Here is a 25,330-nt window from a genome sequence, read left to right as displayed (position 1 = left end):
CACAGCGTTTGCGACGCCTCTTCTTTCTTGCGGCGCCGCCCACGTCTCTAGACCTCTGCAGTATCTCGGGGCAAGCACCTCCCCTCTTTGGGCGGTGCACTCTGGGCTTCTTCCTTACAGGCCAGCCCAGCGCTTTTCGTTTGGCGCCCACTTTTCGCGCCTTCACTGAATCCATGAGGACGGCCGCCATCTTGCCGCCATCTTGTGGCCTGTTCAGTACATCAGGCACCACTTGGTCTCTACTCGGGGTTTCTCTTCTGCAGGCTTGATCCTGCCGACTACGCCAAAATGTAACGGGGGCAGGGGGCGCCTCAGGGGGTGTAGTCGGGTCCCCTCGCCTTGTGGGCCGCAGGCTGAACCCCGGCCCGGCCGTTACTTGCAAAACAGGTGTGTTGTTAGGGCAGAGTGTGGATGCATGGGGCCCATTCATGACAGCGTTCTTTCTGTGCTCTCCAGCTCCTTCTTCACTTTCAGGAAAGAGCCAATTGCAGGCAGCGGATAAACCAAACACCGTTTTATTAAACAAAGCTTCCATCTTTTTGTTTGCAGCAGGCTTACTTTAGTACGTTACAAGTTACAGGTCCTTTTCTACAAAAACGGTTTCCTTTTTCTCTACGGGCACTTTCCTTTGCCTGCAGGGGACATACGTTAACCCCCTAGTAGCTGTGCTCTAACCCGGATTTACTGTAGGGCAGATCCAGCACACACTACCGGCTCTGGATAAGTTCTCACCTCTCCACTTCTTTGTCAGGGCACTAACCTTCGCCTGCAGGGGCCACTTGTTATCCCCCTGATAGCTGCACTCCACTCTAGTACACACCACCGGCTCCGGACTAGTCCCAACTCTTCCACCGTTTCTCATGGGTTTCCTCTGCTTTCTAGCCAAGAGTACTCACTCAGGCTGACTGCCTCGTCTCACTCCCACACTCTGCCCCGTCACCTCAGACCGAGCTTGCTCGCCTCTCACATCTCACTGCACACTGGACTCTGCATTCAGAACCCTTCCTTCCCCACCTAGGCTGCCCTGCCCCTTCCTTCCCTGCCACTGTTACCAGGGGAACCACTGCTCTACACTGGCACCTAGTGGGGAAACAGTTTATGACAGGTAACATTTTACCATCAACATTTACAATTTGCCACCATACTACTGTGGCGTCTTCAGGGGGGAAAAAAACGCTCCTTCACTACCAGGGGTCCGACTACCCCTTACACATGCGCACTTTAATCTGTCCTACTGAGGGTAGAGCAAGGCAATGTAATGCGCAGGCGCGAGGAAAGGACAGTGACCACCTGTGCATGCGCATTGCAGCACTTTGAACTGCTCCCAGCCGGTCCTGTCCAATAGGCGTTACAGGTCTCAGTCCAGTGCCTCCTCTACCTTGTGCAGTCACAGTCCTCCTATCCAGTCCTAAGTGCATGAAGCATCTTGCATCATACACAGAGAGGCCTTCATTGAGCTCCTCCACATGCGCACCTTGTTCTGTCCTATTGAGAGCAGAGCAAAGCAATGTAATGCCCAGGCACAAGGAAAGGTCAGTGACAGCTCATGCATGTGCACTACAGTACTTTGAACTGCTCTCAGCCAGTAAAGTCCAATGGGCGTTACTGATCTCGGTCCAGTGCCTCCTCCACTTTGTGCAGTTGCCATCCTCCTTCCCAGCCCCATGTACATGACGCATCCTGCATCATTCACAGAGAGGCCTTCATTGTGCTCCTGCGCATGCGCACCTTGATCTGTCCTATTGAGGGCAGACCAAAGCAATGTAATGCACAGGCACAAGAAAAGGTCAACGACAGCCCATGCATGTGCACTACAGTACTTTGATCTGCCCTCAGCAGAGCAGATCAAAGAGGGCGTGCGCAGGAGCGCAATGGAGGCCTCTATGTGAATGACGCAGGACGCATCATGCAGAGGGGGCTGTCAAGGAGGACGGCAACTGCACAGGATGGAAGAGGTGCCGGACCGAGAGCAGTGATACACGCGGATCGGTCCGCCCCCTAGGTGAGTATAATAGAAGCTGTTTTTTACATTATACAGAGCGGCCTGGGCTCTTATATACAATATTCTGGAATGCTGTACATAATGGCTCACTGGTGATGGCCGCAGCTTATAGTGGAAAAAACCTGGTGACAAGTTCCCTTTAAACAACCAACTATAAAACTTTCAATGCATCACCTAAATACAAATTCCTCCTCCTCGTACTTCTGTGATCAGATAGTCGCTCCGCACAGTTTGCATGCCGGGTGAGATCGCTTTATGACTGATTTAAACATAATACATAAAATGCCTTCAATTTGATAGATTAGTACGGCAAATAGCGGCCATAAATAGAACACAATTATAGAAATGCGTTTGATCTTGCAGCGAGGAGGAAGCTGGCTTCAGCATTGGGATTCTTGATATCTTTGGCTTTGAGAATTTTAAAAAGAATTCCTTTGAACAACTGTGCATTAACATTGCCAACGAACAAATACAATTCTACTTCAACCAACACATCTTCGCTTGGGAACAGGTAAAGGAATATCTTTTTTTACTTCAAGGCACACTGTGTTCATTAACCATTTCATGACCCTTTTTTGGGAATGTTTTAAGTTTTTAGTTCATTTATTTTATTTATTAATTTTACTTTGTGCAAATTGTTCTTATTTTTTTTTATGTCAGAAATTTTGACCTTCCACAACTGCTGATCGCTCCAGATAGGAGACCTGTAGAAGAGCTAGAAAAATAACTTTTCGGTAGCGATTTTAGCAGACGCAAAAATGATAAAGTTCTAATCTGGCGCTCACCTCTATCCAAACTATTTAAAGGTAGAGTAAATGACATTTAAAAAGTTATCTTAAAGGGGTTTCCCAGTGTAATTTGTTTAATTCCAGCTCATTTGAATCCATACATTTGCAATCTATTTGACCCTTTCCCACCCCCTAAGCTTCACTCTCCTTGTTTCTTAGCATTTCCCCTCCATGCTTACTAAAGAGAAAAGCCCTGATGATAAGGTGTGGGGGTTGAGGTGCTTCCTGATACCTGTTTTTGAACTCTGAGCTCTCCTAATGTCCCTATACGGGTCCTTTCCTCCGTCGCTGTCACATGTCTAGTCCCTAATTGTCCCTGCACTCGCCTTGTATAGTGCCAAGACTTGTGAGTGCACTAGACATCACTACTACTGTAATAAAACACAAGGGAAGGGAGACAGACAGGTGGACATAGACAAAACGATATGCATCAAATGCTGCAGCCAAACACCAGGGCTACAGGAGACTAGACATCAGCAACTTCACTGCTACAGCCTACCACCAAGGCTGCAAGCAGCACGGCTCCAGGAGATTCCACAGACTTCCTCCTTCAGCGGTGGTCAGTTCATAAAGGGAGACAATTCTTTAACTGGCATCAAGTGATGAGACATGTGACTGTTTAAAGGGAATGGGAGGGGTCACAAACTGGTTGCACCACCAGAAATGAACTAAGAAAAAGCTTCCAGCAAGGGAAGAATCCTTAAACCTCACCACACTAAAAGAAAGCAAATACATTTAATATCCAGAGTATCACAAGGAAATGTGAAACTCAGATCCCAAACACCTGTTACACGTCTCCCCAGGACAGGAGACCCTCGTGACAAGCATCCAGTGCTGCAAAGCAACAGTGCTAACCACCGACCCACCCTGCTGCCCATATTTGGTGTCCATTATTTTATCTAAAAAAATACTGCTGCATGTTTCACCTATTTATGGCACTTCTGATGACCTTTGTGATGGAGATGTATAATATAAATGTGAATTATATGTCAAGAACCATGATATAATAGTTGTGTACTAAAAAGAATTATCTATAGAGTTCCAAAACTCCAGTCACAAATACTGCCTAAGATATCTGTGCATGTTGTGAGTTGAAACTCCAGTTTATTCCATTAGACGTATCTTCAGCCTCTTCTCTGCCTCCTTCTTGTAAGAGCCACAGGAAGAAATCTATCACAAGCAGGAGGCAGGAAAAGAGGTTGAAACTGCATTACAAATATTCTGAGACTCTGTAAAGTGAAGATACATCACCATGAATACACTGAGACCATGCAGTATAAGAGTCAGAGGTTGGTCAGGGGATGGCAGTACTAGAAGTTCCTAGAAGTCTGAAATTCTGCACCTATAAGATTCTATTTCAGTTCTTGGGCTTGTGCAGTGTAGTGAGGATTATTCTTCACAGCTTTACTTGTGAACTGTGCATGCATAAAGTTTTGCAAATTTTGTTTGCAACTTTCCATTAAACGTCCGATAAAATTGATGCATTTTGTGTTCTTTTAAATAATTGCTATAAATAAAATTAAAGGACATTAATTGCATCCTACTTGACTGCCAACTGTTACCCTCATCATTGTCGTATTTCTCTCAAGTAAAAATATATAAACCTGACAGATCACACTAAAGTAAACAGGAGTGATTTAGTAATATTGGTAAAGTCCACCAGTATATTTCTCCCATGTAGTGGTGAGCGGGCACTAGCATGCTCAGTACTCGTAACTAGTGATGAGTGAGCACTACCATGCTCGGGTGCTCAGTACTCGTAACTAGTGAAGAGTGAGCACTACCATGCTCGGGTGCTCAGTACTCGTAACTAGTGATGAGTGAGCACTACCATGCTCAGGTGCTCGGTACTCGTAACTAGTGAAGAGTGAGCACTACCATGCTCGGGTGCTCAGTACTCGTAACTAGTGATGAGTGAGCACTACCATGCTCAGGTGCTCGGTACTCGTAACTAGTGATGAGTGAGCACTACCATGCTCGGGTGCTCAGTACTCGTAACTAGTGATGAGTGGGCACTACCATGCTCAGGTGCTCGGTACTCGTAACTAGTGAAGAGTGAGCACTACCATGCTCGGGTGCTCAGTACTTGTAACTAGTGAAGAGTGAGCACTACCATGCTCGGGTGCTCAGTACTCGTAACTAGTGATGAGCGGGCACTACCATGCTCAGGTGCTCGGTACTCGTAACTAGTGATGAGCGAGCACTACCATGCTCAGGTGCTCGGTACTCGTAACTAGTGAAGAGTGAGCACTACCATGCTCGGGTGCTCAGTACTCGTAACTAGTGATGAGCGGGCACTACCATGCTCAGGTGCTCAGTACTCGTAACTAGTGATGAGCGGGCACTACCATGCTCAGGTGCTCGGTACTCGTAACTAGTGATGAGCGAGCACTACCATGCTCAGGTGCTCGGTACTCGTAACTAGTGAAGAGTGAGCACTACCATGCTCGGGTGCTCAGTACTCGTAACTAGTGATGAGCGGGCACTACCATGCTCAGGTGCTCAGTACTCGTAACTAGTGATGGGCGGGCACTACCATGCTCAGGTGCTCGGTACTCGTAACTAGTGATGAGTGAGCACTACCATGTTCAGGTGCTCAGTGCTCGTAACTAGTGATGAGCGGGCACTACCATGCTCAGGTGCTAGGTACTCGTAACTAGTGATGAGCCGGCACCGAGCGTCCAACTGCTTGTTAAGAGTACTGAGCATCCGAGCATGGTAGTCCTCGCTCATTACTACTCCCATGTAGTCTAACCTGTCCATGAATTCAGTGCTTCTGAAACAAATGCCAGGAAAGTCCTGACATAATTTTTCATCACTTTACTGGTTTGAGAAGTGGTGGAAATGATAACCAAATGGTATCATTTGCGATTCAGAAGCACCAATCACTTTTCTATATACATTATGACTCGTTTTCCAATCAATCTCTTTAAAAAAATGGGATAAATATGTTGAAAATACTTCCCCATCTCCAGTGCATATGCTGCAGCTTCAAGGAGATTTTTTTATTAATCCATTAGAAATGGAGACCATGACATTGGTATGAACAGAGCCTTACGGTATCACTCACGTCCAATCATATGCAATGAAAACGTCTCCCACTAGGATTAACCAAGTTATTTATATGACAATTATACTCTTCAAGCCTAGAACAGATCCTATTGTTCTAAGCACCGACAGCTTGCAAATGAGCTGCAAAAAGCTTGGATATGAACAATTTCATACCTAATGTACTGTGAAATCTCATATCTCACATATATAGTATCAGGACAAATACGGTGCTGGATGCAGCTTTCCTTTGTGTGCACAGTGAGAGTATTTGCAATGCAAATCCTTATTTATTCATTTGCATTTCTAATGCACATAGCTACAGTATACATAATTGGTGTGACCTTTAGAATTACTCCAGATAGGTCAATCAGAAGGAATATGTTTGCATGTATACATGTGTAAGGATGTATAAATCACTGATATCATTATAAATGTTCTGCTTGGCAAATAATCACTTTTTTGTATAGCCTTAGATATGCTGCATGGTAGATTATTTTCTAATTTCACGCCCCAATATATATGACTGTCATATATAATTTATCATTTGTATATGAAGAAAAGAAGATATGGTCCTGCACCACCGCACAATACCTTAACAGGTGCTGTAGAGGAGAAGGTCCGCTCAGGTACTCCAAGTGGAAAGCTGGCAGGGGGTGCTCGTCTTGCAAAAGGAGTGAAGCGGCACAACCCACAGTGTTGCCAGAAAGTCTTGTTTTATTGCAAAATGTGCATTAAAAATGCGGGAGAGGAGCTGGGTGCAGACCCTCTACAGACGACGGTCATTTTCCATAGAGGGCCTTCTTCTGACCTTGTGGATTATTCATACAATATATCATTTTTGTGCTACAGTTTTACCATTTTACAAGTATTCTTATGTGTGACGCCCCTGGCCTATCAAGTCGTCACAGGGTATTGTACAATCTGCCCTCCCGTGCAATATCCACATCCTTCTTGGTTACGGGACCCCAACTATATGGTGCTGCCTACATCAGCTGAATAAAATCCTAGGTACACTCTGCACCACACCCACGAGACACACCAGTGGATGGCCTGAGTGGAATAGGGTCACCCACTTGGGAGGGTAGGTTAGGGGACGTCAGGAGTGTCAGGAAGAAGAGAAGTAGTTTGGAAGTGAAGGAGAGAGGAGGTCGGGAGCGGTGCTCCTAGGAACTGTCTAGGTAACAGACGGTGATCTGGACCTAGAGGAGCTGGACCCCGGCTTGCAGGGGATCGTGACAAGTGACACGTAACTGTCGAGGACAGCCGGCGGCCCTGTACCATCACCAGGCTGGGACCAGGACACGACGGGGTACGTGGATCCTAGGTCAGGGAGTAGCTTCATACAACCTGACAATTTACCCGACGAGAACGGAGCCTTCAAGATCCGCTCTCCACCCGCTCTAAAATGGGGTACTAGCGCAATGAGGGGGATAGGATTTTCTAATAAAACGGTCCAGAAAATCTCAAGCGTGAACCATGAGAGCAAGCTCCCACAGTTAGCCATACTGGGGAGAGGGACCCAGCAAGTTCCATACTACTGGGACCAATAGAGAAGTAAACTTAGTGCCAGGAGGCAGGTCATGGATCACCAGGCAGCACCATTGGGGACGGGACCCGAACTAGCTGCCCTCAGCTGCAGTGGTATCCAGAACTTTGGTTTATCCAGTTGTCGGTGTCAGCTTTATGGACTGAGTGAGTACGCAAGTGACCCCTTCACACCCCCACGGCACCCCCCGAACACTATGACCGAGTCCCGGGGCATCCCCCCCACCCGTGGAGGGTTCTAACACCTGGCTGCCCCACTCCATCACCCCCGGGTACTCCCAACTACAGCGGTGGTACTCCACATTACCACATACCATGGGTGGCGTCACGAACTCTAACACAATCCCCTGTAAATACCCCCTTCATTTGAGTGGCCGCACGACCCCCGGGTCCGGACACCCTTTGAGCCACCGCAGATCCGGATATGAGCAGCCTGGCTGCTGACACAGGGGTGGCACATATGCAGGATGTCAATCATGAGCAGGGAGGAGTGGTTTGAAGAGATGCCAAGCCAGACTAGTCAGCATTTGCAGGATAAAACTACGGTCTTCACCCAAACTGTAATAGTGGTTGGGGATTGTCAGGCTCTCTTTAAATGCAGACACATGGTGCTCTTTGTAGCAAAATTATTAGTTCTATGGATAATTGAAATGTAAGTTTATAGTATGTGTCATGCACAGACTTGAGGAAGGTCGCCATGGGCTCAGACACACAACAACAAGGGGTACACCAAGAACAAAGAAGGGGTATACCACTTTAACAATGGTGAGCCCTGGTGCTAGTGAGAGGGATGAAATTTGATAAGCAAAACAGCAAAATAGTATAAATAGACTGAAATGACAAGAATCTATATTACTAATCATATGCTAAACAGTTGCAAGTCAAATTTATGTATGAGATAGCCAAGATGATTGTCTATAAAATGAAGGTCGTCTCACGCTCAAAGCTGTAGTGGATGGTGAGATATGGAGACTGAAAGTCAAAAGTTCAAAACATTGTTACGCTTTTGCTCATCAGTGTATAATAAAATGTTATTTATTGATGATTTGCTATATGTATGATTGTAATTATAAACTCTTCATATATTATGTGCGCTAAATTACCATCAATTGTGAGAAAGTCATATTGTCATATTTTCCCTAGTTCATCTTTAGGGACCTAGAGAGCTTAGATGCAGTTTATATATTATGTTTATTAAATTCTCATGAATAGTGATACAGTCTTAATGTTTCCCACCTTTATGGAGTTAATGCTATGTTCGGACTGCGAGTGTCTAAAAATTGGTGTGACAGATGCACATGGACCAACAACTGTCTGGTGCATGGCAAAGTACATGGGTATCAACGGGGATGGTACAGTAAAAGACCCTGATGATAGGCAGCGGGGAATAGGTCATCTCCTGGCACTAACCTGTGCCTGCTCCCTGAGGTCCTCTAATGTCCCTATACGAGTCCTTCCCCTCATTGCAGTCATGTGCCTAGTCACTTTCTATCCCTCCACTCACCCTTGATAGTGGCAAGGCCGGTCAGTGCACTAGATGTCACCTCTATTGTAAAGACATACTATGGAAGGAGGACAAACAGGGGGACAAAGGTAAAAGGATACACATACAAACTTCACTGCTGCAGCCAGACACCAAGGTTGCAGTCAACTAGGCTCAAAAACATAGCACTGCAACAGCTAAGCTCCAACAGCTCTAAGAGATCTTCCTCCCTCAACGGTGGTCAGAACAGAATGAGACTCTATTACCGGCATCAGGTGATGGATCATGTCACTATTTCAAGGAGATGGGAGTGGTCATAAAGTGGCTACACCTAAGGTGAACTAACCAGGAGCTCCAAGCAAGGAAAATATCATTAACCCTTGCTGCACCAAAAGAATGCAAAACACATGTAAAATCACAGATCAATGTGCAGCTCGAATCCCACAACAGAAACTTGTGACAGTTAGAGAGCTTAAATGCTATTATGAGTACTAAATTCCCATTAAAAGTTAATAATTGTAATGTCATTATTTGCAAAGTATACCTCTAAAAATATCAAATCAAATAAAATGAGGATGGGGATGTAACTGCAGTCTCCCTTCCTCAATATTTCAGTGCAAAAGCATGAGGGAGAGGAGAAACAGGGGAAAGATTGGAATAGGGCACACCACAGCTCCTTTATTGCATTGGTAAGAGCATATGATGGCATGGAGATTATAGAATGCAAGTCAGCAGGGGGAAGGAAAAAATGTACATGTGATACACACAACATATTTGTGCTAATATACATTCAAAAACTGTCAGCCAGTCCCTTTATAAAACAAACTTGTTCCTTTTGGCTGAACATGAATGTACTCTCAATAAAGAGAATAAAATGCTTCTAGGCAGCTGCAACACATCTGTCAGTGGCTTATCTACCAGAAAAACTATGGTAAGTATAGGGCATGTTAAAATCAAACATGCCCAGTCCTTTATCTCCAAACATCTCTTTTTGTGGAAGTGTCGCATATTCTCATACAGCAATATCGTTTGTTTTTACACTGTGTCACCATAAAGATGGTTTACCCCATTAGTATACAATCAGGCCTAAGACACACGGCATGAAAATCGGAGCGAGTAAAATGCGATAAAACATCACATACCACTCGGACCAATATTAGCCTGTGTGCCAGCGCACATGAGTGATTATTTTCTCAGCCCTAATCGGACCGAGAAAACAATCGCAGCATGCTGCGACTGTAATGCAATCCTAGTTTTTCTTGCACCCATTCAAGTCTATGGGACGAGAGAAAAATAGTACTGCACTTGCACTACACCGGTGTACTGCAAGTGCAGGGCGAGAATGGCAATAGCCAGCAATGGAGGAGAGAGGGAGATAAATCTCTCCCTCCCCTCCTCAGAGCTGGCCCTACCCCCGCAGCTGTGGTCCGATCACATGATCGGGCCTCAGTCGCAGTGACACTCACATACACTCGGCTCCTGCTGTGCTGCCAGCGTGAGCCGAGTGTCATGCGAGGATCATATTAGTCCCCGTGTGGCCCCGGCCCAACTGTTTAACTGTCTGATGAGAGTAGACACTAACAAGCTGTGTACACTGCCTAGATTATAAAATGTGTTATGATTCCAATCCCATCATAATGTTAATATATATATATATATATATATATATATATATATTATTTCATTTTTTTACATTTTTCAGAATGAATATCTAAATGAAGATGTGGATGCAAGGGTTATTGAGTATGAGGATAACCGGCCACTGTTGGATATGTTCCTGCAAAAACCAATGGGTTTACTTTCTCTTCTTGATGAGGAAATTAGATTTCCTAGGTCAACTGATCAAACCCTTGTAGGTATGTAGCGTTACAAAAGTGTAAGCAATGGCCATGAAGTGAATATAAATGATATGAATGGGTTAATCTCAAAACACATTTTGGACCATGCCAGGATGTGTCCCTGCATGAATATTGCAACCTAATCTATAAAATACAGCTACACAAAGAATAGCAGTTATTAGAAGCATCAAGTATGGAATATTGCTAAATTTCTGGGGCCGGTGTAGGAGCCCTGATCCCTGCTCTCCCCCGGTCACTATGACAGGTGGATAAGTAGCCCAAATTAAGTTCATAAGAAATTGAAGTTGTCTTGCAGTGTCATTGCACAGCAATGTCAGTGCGAACTGTCTATCCACATTTGAATGAAATGAAACGTTATGGCAGGAGACCCAGGAGGACCCCACTGCTGACACAGAGATATAAAAAAGCTAGACTGTGGTTTGCCAGAATGAACATGAGTAACCAAAATGCTTCTGTAAAAGCATCTTTTGGACTGAAGAGACCAAGATAGATTTTTTTGGTGCAATGTAGTGCCCAGTGTCAAAAAGCTCAAAAAGGGTCAAAAAGGGTTTGCATTCTAGGGCATGTGTCTTTCAGCAGGACAATGACCCAAAATATAATTCATCAAACTCCCAGAATGGATGGAAAAAAAGGGCTAGAGAGTTCTTCAGTGACAAGCAATGAACCCGGATCTAACTCTCATTAACACCTCTGGAGAGATCTTAAAATTGATGTTGGGAGAAGACGCCTTCAAATATTTGAGACCTGGAGCAGTTTATAAAGAAGAGTCCAAAATTACAGTTGAGAGGTAGAAGACGCTTATTGATGGTTATAGCAAACAATTTATTTCAGTTATTTATTTCAAGTGGTGTGCAACCAACTATTAAGTTAAGGGTCCTGTCCATTTTTGGTGTTTTGTGTGAAATTATGTCCAATTTGCTTTTTTTTCTGTTTTTTTTGTGTTCTTCCAATACACAGAAAGAAATAAACATGTGTATAACAATATATCTGAAATTGCCATAATTTTCTCAACGTAATACTAGATTTTGTGAAATAATTTCAAGGGTTCCAACATTTTTGGCCATGACTGTGTATATTATGTGTATTAAATACTAACCAACAGTGGGATTGTCATAACGTTATAATTTGCAAAATTCACCTTTGGGGAGTTAGGGAGCTTAGATATTTTTGCGTTAAAGCAACCCTTTATTTGAATTACTTATTCTGTTCAGAAAGATAATCCATTATGATTATTTACTTTCTAAATATGTTTACATGAAGATCATCTATTGATGTCCTAAAGGGAACTATGCAAATTCTCTCTTCAGGGAACCTGACCCAAAATCCCACAATGTCTGTCTGCTATTTCATTCTTTTTTTCTGCTCAATTTCTAAAACAGAACAGGGACAACAGAGAATTCATGATCTTTCCCCCACCTCACTCTTCTACTCCACCTGACCTATCCATCAAAGTCGATGGCTGCTCACTCTCCCTAGTCATGCGGGCTCGCTGCCTGGGGATAAGCCTTGACTACGCTCTCTTCTTCAAGCCACATATTCAAGCCCTTTCCACCTCCTGCCGACTCCAACTCAGATACGTTTCCCGAATCTGTACATTCCTTGACCAAGACTTTGCAAAAACTGCAAAAACACTAGTGTATGTCATTATTATCTCCCGGCTTGACTACTGCAACCTCCTGCTCTCTGGCCTTCCTTCTAACACTCTTGTACCCATAAAATCTATCCTAAACTCTGCTGCTCGACTAATCCACCTGTCCCCTCACTATTCCGCCAATCTCTTTCTGACAATCTCTTCACTTGCTTCCCATTGCCCAAAGACTCTCCACAACCTGTCTCCGCCATACATCTGTGACCTAGTTTCCTGGTACTTACCTACACACAACCTCCGATCTACACAAGATCTCCTTCTCTTCACCTCTTTTCTCCTCTTCCAACAGTACATAAAATATTTCTCCCGTGCCTCCCCCATACTCTGGAACTCTCTGCCATAACATATCAGACTCTTGCCTACCGTGGAAACCTTCAAAATGAACCTGAAGACCCACCTATTTAGACAAGCCTACAACCTGCAGTAACCCTCAGTCCACTATACCGCTGCCCGACCAGCTGCACCCTCACCTACTGTATTCTCACCCATCCCCTGTAGACTGTGAGCCCTCGCGGGCAGGGTCCTCACCTACTGTATCTTCACCCATCACCTGTAGACTGTGATCCCTTGCGGGCAGGTTCCTCATCTACTGTATCCTCACCCATCCCCTGTAGACAGTGATCCCTTGCGGGCAAGTTCCTCACCTGCTGTATCCTCACCCATCCACTGTAGACAGTGATCCCTCGCGGGCAGGATCCTCACCTACTGTATTCTCACCCATCCCCCATAGACTGTGATTCCTTGCGGGCAGGTTCCTCATCTACTGTATCCTCATCCATCCACTGTAGACTGTGAGCCCTCACAGACAGGGTCCTCACCTACTGTATCCTCACCCATCCCCTGTAGACAGTGATCCCTCGCAGGCAGGATCCTCACCTACTGTATTCTCCCCCATCCCCTGTAGACTGTGATCCCTTGCGGGCAGGTTCCTCACCTGCTGTATCCTCACCCATCCACTGTAGACTGTGAGCCATCGCGGACAGGGTCATCACCTACTGTATCCTCTCCCATCCCCTGTAGACTGTGAGCCCTCGAGGGCAGGGTCCTCACCTACTGTATCCTCACCCATCCCTTGTAGACTGTGATCCCTTGAGGGCAGGGTCCTCACCTACTGTATCCTCACCCATCCCCTGTAGACTGTGAGCCCTCGCGGGCAGGGTCCTCACCTACTGTATCCTCACCCATCCCTTGTAGATTGTGATCCCTTGAGGGCAGGGTCCTCACCTACTGTATCCTCACCCATCCCCTGTAGACTGTGAGCCCTTGCGGGCAGGGTCCTCTCTCCTCCTATACCAGTCTGTGCCTTCTATTGTTCATGATTAGTGTACTTGTCTATGTATGCCCCTCCACCTTTTTCACATGTAAAGCGCCATGGAATGAATGGCGCTATAATAATAAATAATAATAACCAAAAGGGAACTAGGTATTTTGAACTTGATGTTTGATTGCAATCTTTTGCAAAAAGACTATATATTAATTTGCTCAGCTCCACCAGTTCTGTACCTTGCTGCCCACAGATAGGATCTCATGTACAACATGAAAGGTTCCATTCTTTCTGGAAACTCCAGACAGAAATATTTCTCTTCATATCATAAATTAAGGTTCCACCATTTCCAAGGTTTTATTTTTGGTTTTAGAGATAGAGCTTGACCTAAGTGGAGTGTTTCAGCTCAGACATGAAACTTTCCTAACATCTATATAATTAGCATTTTGTCTCATTTACAGAAAAATTTGAAGATAACTTGAAATCCAAGTATTTTTGGAGGCCAAAGAGAGTGGATCTAACATTTGGAATTCATCATTACGCAGGAAAGGTAAAATGATGCATAATGTATACATAGCAAATTGCAGTAGTTTGTTACGTATTGTGTAAAACTATTACTAAACTAATATATGTTTTGTGCACATTATTACTTACAAAGGTCTACTAATTTACACGTTAATGGAGTAATGCATCATCCAGGACAACATACATTAACATCTAATGCAATATGAATTGATTAGCAGTGGACTAGAAACTGCTGTTTATAGACAATAGGCAGTAAAAGGACTTCTTTCCTAGACAATATGTTGCATTCCTGTTGTTCCTGGGGACAGATTACCATAAAAACATTGCATGAGAGAATTCCTATTTAAAGTTCACTTGTTATTATCCCTTGTTTAAATCAGAAGTATATACAAAATTATTAAACTATGTAATATATTCTTAGAGTTTTAAGTGTTGTCTTCCTTAGCTTCCAGCATCTTGAGATTCCACTTTTTTGGCTTTCTGAAAATGTTCGGGAACCTTTTTAATCTCTAAAATAAAATATCCGGCCAGATTGAAATGCTAAATATAAGATATTAAGAAGGGGAGAGGAGGGGGATGAAGCTGCAGTCTCTTTAAATTTATGTGTGTTATTGTTCCTCTGTAGGAAAAAGGTCCACAGTAAAGTCCAGTTATTTAAATTAATTTATATTTTCTCCCAATTTCTACAATCATCTCAGGACCCCATATTTGTCTTAAAATTTCAGTTTCCTGTTATATTCACAGCTCTATATAAAGGTCAAAAAAATTGTACTCATTTCTAGCCGTGATACATACAACTACAACTGAAGGAATTACTGCACATTCCAACCATTTATTTAGGCTTAAAGGGGATGAATTGCAAGTTAAAGGGGTTGTCCACTACTTTTACATTGATGGCCTGTCCTTAGGATAGGTCATCATTGTCTGATCGGCCGGGCTGTCGCCAATCAGCCATCCTTGGTCCCGGCGGCGGCAGCAGGCAGCCGGAAGTGCTCAGTTCCGAAGCTTCTCCATCTTCTGATAGTGGCCGCAGCCGGATTCACATCCACCTGCTATTGATCTGAATGCGAGGCGTATGTGCAGTACCCGGCCGCAGACACTATCAGAAGACGGAGCAGCTCTGGAACTGAGCATTTCCGGCTGCCTAAGCCAGGACCGAGAACAGCTGATTAGCCGGGGGTGCCGGGTGTCGGACCCTTGGTGATCAGTCATTGAAGACCTATCCCAAGGACAGGCCATCAATGTAAAAGTAATGGACAACCTCTTTAATAAAATAAAATCTGTCACCAGGGCAAAAGTGGTACATTTTTGTTTTGTTTTGTTTTTTTTGTTTGTTTTCATTTTTGTTTTATTTGTTCTATGGGACCATGAGAGGTAGAGCTAATATTTTGTTGGCCGTACCTGATGTGTTTTTTGTGGTCTCTCATTATATGGAAAATGGTCACTTTTATTTATAACTAGCTGTAGTATCTGGGCGTTGCCCGGGATCGTAATTATCTCTCTGTCTCTCACACAGTCTCTTTCTGTGTGTCTCTGTCTGTCTCTTTGTCTGTGTCTTTCTTTGTGTGTGTGTCTGTCTCTGTCTGTCTGTTTCTATCTCTCGGTCTGTATTTGTATCAGTCTGTCTCCATCTCTGTGTCTGTCTCTATATGTGTGTCTGTCTGTCTCTCTCTTTACCCATCTGTCTCTTTCCCCATCTGTCTTTGTCTGTCTCTTTCCAGGTCTGTCTCTTTCCAGGTCTGTCTCTTTCCAGGGCTGTCTCTTTCCAGGGCTGTCTCTTTCCAGGGCTGTCTCTTTCCAGGGCTGTTTCTTTGCCCGGCTGTCTCTTTGCCTGGCTGTCTCTTTGCCCGACTGTCTCTTTCCAGGGCTATCTCTTTCCAGAGCTGTCTCTTTCCAGGGCTGTCTCTTTGCCCGTCTGTCTCTGTCTGTCTCTTTCCACGTCTGTCTCTGTCTGTCTCTTTCTGTCTCTCTCTATCCATCTCCCCACCAACATCATATTACCTCACACATCTGCTTCTTATACTAACAGTTTATTATAGCTCCCACCTCCATTCAGTTTAATGGAAGCAGGATTTTGGAGATTAAATGTAAAGTGCGGGGTTAAATTTTACCATCAAAACATAGTCTATGACGTTCCCTGGGTCAAATAAGGCGTCTGTGTAAAATTTCATGATTGTAAATGCGACGGTGCGGATTCCTTTAGTGGACATACACACACACATACACTGAGCTTTATATATTAGATTTTATCTTTGTTATTATCAGTATACTCAAAGAAAATATCACCAATAAGGTCTAATAGGTTTATTAATAAGAAATTGACCTTTGTGACAATTTTTTGGCATTAGGTAGTTCCAGAGATGGTTGCCTTGAGTTCGCCTGAGTCCCGAAGAGCAATCTTTTATAGTTCGTTGGGCCAATAAACCCATTTAAGATTAGGCTGAACTCCATCCATTCCTACCTGGACAGTATATGGCTGACATTGAGCAAATAATCCTGAAGAAGTAGTTTAACACTTCAAAACGCGTAGAATAATAAAATTACAATTTTAATCTTCAGCTGATCGTCTACTTGTCCCACACAGTAGCATGGCTTAACCCTGTCCTATTGTCTTTACATCCTAATAATACTGATATTTCCGAAACTATTTTATGTGATTTTATTATAACGCAGCTGTAGAGTCTGTGGTCATTGTACATTTTATTCCGTGTTGAATACTTTTGTTTTAAGTACATTTTCAGACATAAATCAGAGGAGAAAACATTGAGTATAAAGCTGTGCCTCCCTGAATAACTCTCCATTGCTGAAACCAATTGCTTGAGGAATTGAAATGTCTTGGGTCACAATGAAACCCTTTAATCAGTTGCTTTACTCCCGGCTTTTACCAATGTGCTTTATCTTAAGGTACTCTACAATGCAGCTGGTTTTCTTGAAAAGAACAGAGACACGTTGCCAGCTGACATTGTGCTTCTCCTACGGTCATCTGAAAATAATCTCATCCGCATACTGGTAACTAATCCCCTAACAAAAACAGGTAATTACATCTCCATGTCATGGTTGTCAACTGTCCAGAAATTCCTGGAAAGTCTCTAAAAACAGGACACCTCTCCGTGAAAAAAAAATGTGCCCTGTTCGTGATTTTTTGGAAGCAGACAAAACTTTTATAGATCATTATGAATGTAATTTTTATCACTTTACATTTTACAGTGAACGTAGCTAAGGTCATCATATGAGAATTAGGGACTGCAGACATGTATCACTTAAAATCTTAATTATTTAATAAAGTTTCCCAATGTGTCCATAAAAAATGTTAGTTGCCCATGATTATTTGAAAGGCTGTCCAAAAAAATAAAATTTTCCTTGCTTCATCTGAAAATTTTAAAGTGCACCTATCATCAGGATTTTCCTATATAACCTAAAGCCAGTGCTATACTGGCGCTATCAGGCTGATTCTATATATACCTTTAGTAGTCGGCTAGAAGGTATAGGTTTTGAAACACAAGCAAGTAACATTTGTAAAATGAGAAGCTTTTTGATTGACAGCTGCTACCGATCAGCGGATAGCTAGAGTGGGTATTCATAGTGATGTCCGCCCCCGCGCCTGTCCATCTTCCCCCTGTTATTTATGCTAATTCTATTAGAGAATCGTTTTACTAAGTGACTAGAAGGACCTGTGCTGATGTCATACCCATAGGAGCAGAAGGAGCGGGGCCTCAGCCAACATAGCTGATACCAGAAAGCAACATTATTTTTCTGTTGGCTGAGGCTCTGCCCCTTCTGATCACATGGGTATGACATCAGCACAGGTCCTTCTAGTCACTTACTAAAGCAATTCTATAATAGAATTAGCATAAATAACAGGGGGAGGACGGACAGGCGGGGGGCAGGAATTACTATGGATACACACCCCAACTATCATCTGATTGGCAGCTGCTGCCACTCAAAAAGCTGCTCATTTTACAAAACTTTACTTGTGTTTCAAAACCTAAACATCCGAGCTGACCTGACAACTAAAGGTAGCAGTGGTATTAGGTTTTCGAGGAAAATGATGGTGATTGGTGTGCTTTAAAGAAACATGAAATCTTAAAATAAATAAACAAAAATGGTAAACTAAATTTTGCAGAGTTCAAAATTAACAATAATACCATGAAATAATCCTTCACTTTTCAGCTGATTGACTGATAAGGACCAGGGATGATCGAATACTTCGATTATCCGGTTTCGCGAATATTTTCCGAATAGGTCGCCACTATTCGATACGCAATTTAAGTCTATGGGAAGCCCGAATAGTTGTTATTCGGGTTTCCCATAGACTTACATTGCGCATCGAATATTCGCGAATAGTCGAATAGCGGCGAGGAATTCGGAAAATATTCGCAAAGCCGGATAATTGAAGTATTCGATCATCCCTAAGGACCCATTCACACTCATTCCTGTCTAAACAAGCCGCTTATCACTCGACAAATGTGTAAACCACTTGTAAATGAGATGGGATATTTTTTAAGCTTACCTAAAAATTATTCTTCTCAACAGCAAATTGTCCATTGTAAACAGGTCAAAGGCTGTTGACTTGAGAGCATTATATTTATACTTGAATCCATTTGCAGTTAGCGCCCCCTCATGGTGAATGCATGCATCCAAAATGTAACAATTTCATTCTATGAGGGAGCGTGGATAGGCCCTTTCTTGGTATTGCTTTGTTCTTCTGTGATAATACATTTGGTTTGACCTATGTCTACTAGTAAATATATTTTGCCTTTACTCCGGAATATAAAAAGAAGAGAAAGCTCATGTCAACCTTTATTGCATTTTAGTCCCGGATACCATTATTCAAGGGTAGAAATTACTACACGTACTAGTAATGCAAAATATCCAATGTCCAAATTAGTTTTGATTGAAAGTTTTTAATTTTAATAGAATCTATCAGTTGGATCAACCCAAGCCATCTATCTACACATGTAAGTCAATGGAAATTGAATAAAATACCTTAATATCTGCGATCCGATGTCTTATTCCAGAGAAATCACCATTTTTCTTAATATGTAAATAAGCTTGTCAAGGGAACAACTCGAGAGATCACGCAGATATCTCACCGCTGCAACAATTTGTCACAAACAGCATCACATATGCAATTGACTGACCACTGATGGCTGCTTTCACTACTAGGCCAATTACAATGGACAGTGAAGACTTTACTTCCTGAACACTTTTGGGTGTATCTTATATAGAGAATATAGAACAATCCTACAGAGACCTGTAAATTGCAGCAATAAACAATGGCAAAAACTCAGATTCTTTATTTATTAGATATCAGTCACCATCACATAGGTGACTTTAGATGGGTACAGAGAGGGAGGAGCCAGCACTGCCTATGAATGGCATGCAACAAATAAAAAGTGCAAAATTCACAAATTCATTCCTACTGTACTATAATGCAAAATGAGATTTTTCGCAAACAATTGATCAATAATTTGAGCCACCCCTGCCACGTCAAATCTCAATAGGGGGGGTCTTACTCTATATTATATAATTTACCATTGAGCCATACAGCCTCCTAAATATTTTAATAAGCAGAACCATATAAAAGCAACACAATATACCTGTGACATCTCAAAACCGCTTCCATGTTGCAAAGACAGATTTTATATAATATAAAGAAGCACCCCCCTATTGAGATTTGCCGTGACATGTCAGGGGTGGCTCAAATTATTGATCAATTGTTTGCTAAAAATCTCATTTTGCATTATAGTACAGTAGGAATGGATTTGTGAATTTTACACTTTTTGTTGCATGGCATTCATAGGCAGTGCTGGCTCCCCCCTCTCTGTAATGACTTTAGATGGGGTCTGGTCATTAGGATTCAGTTCGGTTCCCAAAAAAATATGGGCATCCTTGGAGGTCCTAGGTGGAAGATATTAATGCAGTATTACCCATCATGATTTTATCCTTTTATAGATGCTAAACATGGCATATAGAACCTCATGGAATGGGATGATATGAACTTGGGGTTGATGCACAGGCTGTACAGTTATGTAAGAATATATCCCTTGAGATAACGATGTAAAAAATGTGTCTCTCATAACTGTAGATGGGTCAAGTCTGGCCCAACTGTCTGTTGTGGTGCCCAGAAGTAAATCGTCAGACCAATCCAAAATAGTAATAAACTTTGGCCCTCGTGAAAAGAAATGAGAAGTATGAAAAAATTATCTTTATTTATTTTGCTTTTTATTGTAGTGTATACTCTAAGGGGTACTTTGCACGCTGCGACATCGTAAGCCGATGCTGCGATGCCGAGCGCGATAGTCCCCGCCCCCGTCGCAGCTGCGATATCCTTGTGATAACTGCCGTAGCGAACATTATCACTACGGCAGCTTCACATGGACTCGCCTGTCCTGGGACGTCGCTCTGGCCGGCGACCCGCCTCCTTATTAAGGGGGCGGGTCGTGCGGCGTCACAGCGACGTCACACGGCAGGCGGCCAATAGGAGCGGAGGGGCGGATATGAGCGGGATGCCCACCTCCTTCCTTCCGCATATCCTACGGAAGCCGCGGTGACGCCGGTAGGAGATGTTCCTCGCTCCTGCGACTTCACACACAGCGATGTGTGCTGCCGCAGTAGCGATGAACAACATCGGACCGTCGCGTCAGCGTAATTATGGATTACGCCGACGCTGCCGATGATACGATTACGACGCTTTTGCGCTCGTTAATCGTATCATCGAACCTTTACACACTACGATGTCGCATGCGATGCCGCAAGTACGTCATTTTCAATTTGACCCCACCGTCGTAGTGTGCAAAGCCTGCCTAAGACATTAATCCAATTTGACATTTCACTCGTGCATGAGCCTTTATCAAGGATATTAAGTCTATAGGAGCAATGGAGGTGTAAAATGTTATGTATGCACGTAACTGTATAGGGTATAACGCATGACCAGGAGGAAAGCACTGCCTTCTTAATGTGAATCTCTACAACAGGCACCTACCAGGGCTCCTCCTCCCTCCCTTACCCTGGCTTGTTGCCAGCACATTTATTCAACCTTGCTTCCCTCCTGGTCATGCATCATACCCTATACAGGAGTAAAGACTGTCATTCATTACATGTCTCACACTGGTATTGCCTCCTTTTATTTACAATAAGCAGTGGTGGCAGCTTCTCGGGGAGATCTAGATCATAAATCCTAAGAGCTCATTTTCATATTAAGAAAAATGTGAATTTCACTGGAATAAGATATTGTATCACAGATAATTTATATATATTTCTCTGACTTATACAGTGGGTACAGAAAGTATTCAAGACCCCTTAAAATGTTTCACTCTGTTTAATTACAGCCATTAGGTAAATTCAATAAAGTTCATTTTTTCTCATTAATGTACACTCTGCACCCCATCTTGACAAAAAAACCCCAGAAATGTAGACATTTTTGCTAACTTTTTAAACACGAAAAACTGAAATATCACGTGGTCATAAGTATTCAGACCCTTTGCTCAGTATTGAGTAGAAGCACCCTCCCTTTTGAGCTAGTACAGCCATAAGTCTTCTTAGGAATGATGCAGCAAGTTTTTCACCCCTGGATTTGGGGATCCTCTGCCATTCTTCCTTGCAGATCCTCTCCAGTTCCGTCAGGTTGGATGGTGAACGTTGGTGGACAGCCATTTTCATTTCTCTCCAGATATACTCAATTTGGTTTAGGTCAGGGCTCTGGCTAGGCCAGTCAAGAATGGTCACATAGTTGTTCTAAAGCCACTCCTTTGTTATTTTAGCTGTGTGCTTATGGTCATTGTCTTGTTGGAAGGTGAACCTTTGGCCAAGTCTGAGGTCAAGAGCGCTCTGGAAGAGGTTTTCTTCCAGGATATGTCTGTACTTAGCCGCATTAATCTTTGCTTCAATTGTAACCAGTCTTCCTGTCCCCACAGCTGAAAAACACCCCCATAGTATGATGTTTCACTGTTGGGATTGATTGTGTTGTGATGAGCAGTACCTGGTTTTCTCCACACATACCTCTTAGAATTATCACCAAAAAGTTCAATCTTCATCTCATCAGACCAGAGAATCTTATCTCTCATAGTCTGGGAGTCCTTCATGTGCTTTTTTGCAAACTGTATGCAGGCTTTCATATGTCTTGCACTGAGGAGAGGCTTCTGTCTGGCCACTCTGCCATAAAGGCCCGACTGGTGGAGGACTGCAGTGATAGTTGACTTTGTGGAACTTTCTCCCATCTTCCTACTGCATCTCTGGAGCTCAGCCACAGTGATCTTGGGGTTCTTCTTTATCGCTCTCACCAAGGCTCTTCTCCCACGATTGCTCAGTGTGGCTGGATGGCTAGGTTTAGGAAGTGTTCTGGTGGTCCCAAACTTCTTCCATTTAAGGACTATGGAGGCCACTGTTCTCTTAGGAAACTTGAGTAATGCAGAAATTCTTTTGTAACCTTGGCTAGATCTGTGCCTTGCCACAATTCTGTCTCTGAGCTCCTTGGGCAGTTCCATGATTCTCATTTGGTCTGACATCCACTGTGAGCTGTGAGGTCTTATATAGACAGGTGTACGCCTTTCCAAATCCAGTCCTATCAGTTTAATTAAACACAGCTGGACTCCAATGAAAGGGTAGAACCATCTCAAGGAGGATCACAAGGAAATGGACAGCGTGTGACTTAAATATGAGTGTCTGAGCAAAGGGTCTGAATACTTATCCCCATGGGATATTTCAGTTTTTCTTGTTTAAAAAATTTGCAAAAATCTTTACATTTCTGTTTTTCTTTTCTGTCAAGATGGGGTGCAGAGTGTACATTAATGAGAAAAAAAATTACCATTTACCAAATAGCTGCAATGAAACAAAGAGTGAAGAATTTAAAGGGGTCTGAATACTTTCCGTATCCACTGTATGTCCATATAGTTAGCTTCGGAAGGTTGATCCTACTGACATGCTCTTTAAGAGAAATAGGCAAGCAAGCATTCTGCTGTAATGAGTGCCTATCCTAATTGGGCAGTGCATGATTCAACATCCCTGCCCATGTAGATCCTGTAATTTGCATAATACACTGGTGTACCTATACTAAATAAGTGCTATATTTAAATAGCGCAGACTAAAGGGGGCTTTACACGCTCCGACATCGCTAATGCGAACTCGTTGGGGTCACGGAATTGGTGACGCACATCCGGCCGCTGTAGCGATGCCGTTGCGTGTAACACCTATGAGCGATTTTGCTTCGTCGCAAAAACGTGCAAAATCGCTCATCGGTGACATGGGGGTCCATTCTCAAAAATCGTTACTGCAGCAGTAACGAAGTTGTTCCTCGTTCCTGCGGCAGCACACATCGCTCTGTGTGACACCGCAGGAATGAGGAAGCTCTCCTTACCTGCCTCCCGGCCACAATGCGGAAGGAAGGAGGTGGGCGGGATGTTACGTCCCGCTCATCTCCGCCCCTCCGCTTCTATTGGTTCAGTGACGCAGCTGTGAAGTCGCTGTGACGCTGAACGAACCGCCCCCTTAGAAAGGAGGCGGTTCGCCGGTCACAGCGACGTCGCCGGGCAGGTAAGTATGTGTGACGGGTCTGGGCGATGTTGTGCGCCACGGGCAGCGATTTGCCCGTGTCGCACAACAGATGGGGGCGGGTACCCACGCTAGCGATATCGGTACCGATATCGCAGCGTGTAAAGCGGCCTTTAGGCTGAATGTGTAACCAAAGATTATTGTCCTCAAGAGTTTGTAAAGATGTTCATTTCATGATAATTTTTCAATGTCAACAGGTTGCCATTGATCGGGTGAAATGATCTTTTGCGCAGTGCAACAGATCTTCGTTGTTAGTAGCACATCACCCTGTGTAAACAGGATTCACACTGCCGAGAACAATGGCAGCCTATGTGAACTGAATGATCTATTACACATCTTGTTTACTTTGGTCTGCCTTTGTAAACAAACTATTATACAACCGCCGATCGTCCAAGGTTTACTAATTGGCGGTCGCTTAGCACTGGCGGTCAGTCCGTGTAAACGTATCCTTAAGCTTGACCAAAGTTGACAAGGTGTACGACAAATTCTAGTTGAATTTTACAACATGCCCCTCTTCGTCTCGGTCGAGATCTCTTTGTGAAGTCCACTTTTTTTGAGTGAGGCGAGAGCAGTGCTCCAAACTCAGAAAAAGTAGATCCAAAACTCGATGCAAATATTTGTACCAAATGAGCCATATCCACAGTAATAAATCTCTAATGTATTAGTTTGCTGTCATAGTTTAGCTTCCCCATCCGGATGGCTAGAGGGCGGAGCCTTCTCTCGGGCCTCACTTCCGGAGTTAGGATGCTTTAAATACCATCAGCTCCGGTGAACCAGCACCGGCTATAAGCTTAGCGCTGCTTTGCCTGTGATTGCTGGTCCTGTAAGTGTTATCCTGATCTGTCTCCTCCCTGTGCCCCCTTTCTCTGTCTGTGTTCTGTCCCCTAGTCGTTCCTCCATTCCTACCTCCCCACTTGGTTGCTTCCTTTAGTACTGACCTCGGCCTGACCTCGACCCCACTTCTGCTCATTCCTCCTGTCCTCCTTCTGCCCGTACAGAGCTTGACCTGGCCTGCCCAACCACTCTGCTCCCCAGCTGTGCTGCGAGGCAGTGTACTAGCACACACTGTGTATCCACTTCCTAGTTCTTGTTGCTCCGTGTAGTGTATTCTCCTACAGAGCTTCAGCTCCCCCTGGTGGCAGCATGATATTGGCATAGAGTATTCGGAATAAAGAAATCCTGTGAATAAAGTGATGGGGCGGCATGGTGGCTCAGTGGTTAGCACTGCAGTCTTGCAGTGCTGTAGTCCTGGGTTCACATACCACCAAGAACAACATCTGCAAGGATTTTGTATGTTCTCCCCATGTTTGGATGGGTTTCCTCCAGGTTCTCTGGTTTCCTCCCACACTCCAAAAACATACTGATAGGGACCTTAAATTGTGAGCCCCAATATGGACAGTGTTGCTGGTGTATGTAAAGTGCTGTGGAATTAATAGCTCTATATAAATGAAAAAATATTATATATATTATATTTTTTGCTGTTTATACAGGCAATTTAGCCCATACCAAGACAAAAGCCAGAATAGATTCCCAATCATGGGCCACACAAAAAAAGTGCAGCCACAACAAGGTAAGAAGTCTTTTTTTTTTGTAAAGCACATGACACTATTAAAGCC

At 43.7% G+C, this 25,330-nt stretch overlaps 1 protein-coding gene across 1 annotated transcript in view; it reads left to right on the top strand.

The window, feature by feature from the left end:
• The window catches only part of MYO3A (myosin IIIA), a gene marked incomplete at its 5' end in the record, with an annotated part of 269,215 nt that overhangs the window by 127,297 nt on the left and 116,588 nt on the right, over positions 1 to 25,330 (top strand). Inside the window, 5 exons of the mRNA XM_075316162.1 lie at positions 2,366 to 2,513; positions 10,572 to 10,725; positions 14,102 to 14,190; positions 17,070 to 17,199; positions 25,205 to 25,284. Coding sequence (XP_075172277.1) covers positions 2,366 to 2,513; positions 10,572 to 10,725; positions 14,102 to 14,190; positions 17,070 to 17,199; positions 25,205 to 25,284 — 601 coding nt within the window. The remainder of the gene's footprint in view (positions 1 to 2,365; positions 2,514 to 10,571; positions 10,726 to 14,101; positions 14,191 to 17,069; positions 17,200 to 25,204; positions 25,285 to 25,330) is intronic.

This window comes from Anomaloglossus baeobatrachus, chromosome 6 (genome assembly GCF_048569485.1).
Source record: "Anomaloglossus baeobatrachus isolate aAnoBae1 chromosome 6, aAnoBae1.hap1, whole genome shotgun sequence".
NCBI classification, from domain to species: Eukaryota; Metazoa; Chordata; class Amphibia; order Anura; family Aromobatidae; genus Anomaloglossus; species Anomaloglossus baeobatrachus.
This window is presented reverse-complemented; position numbering and strand designations above follow the sequence as displayed.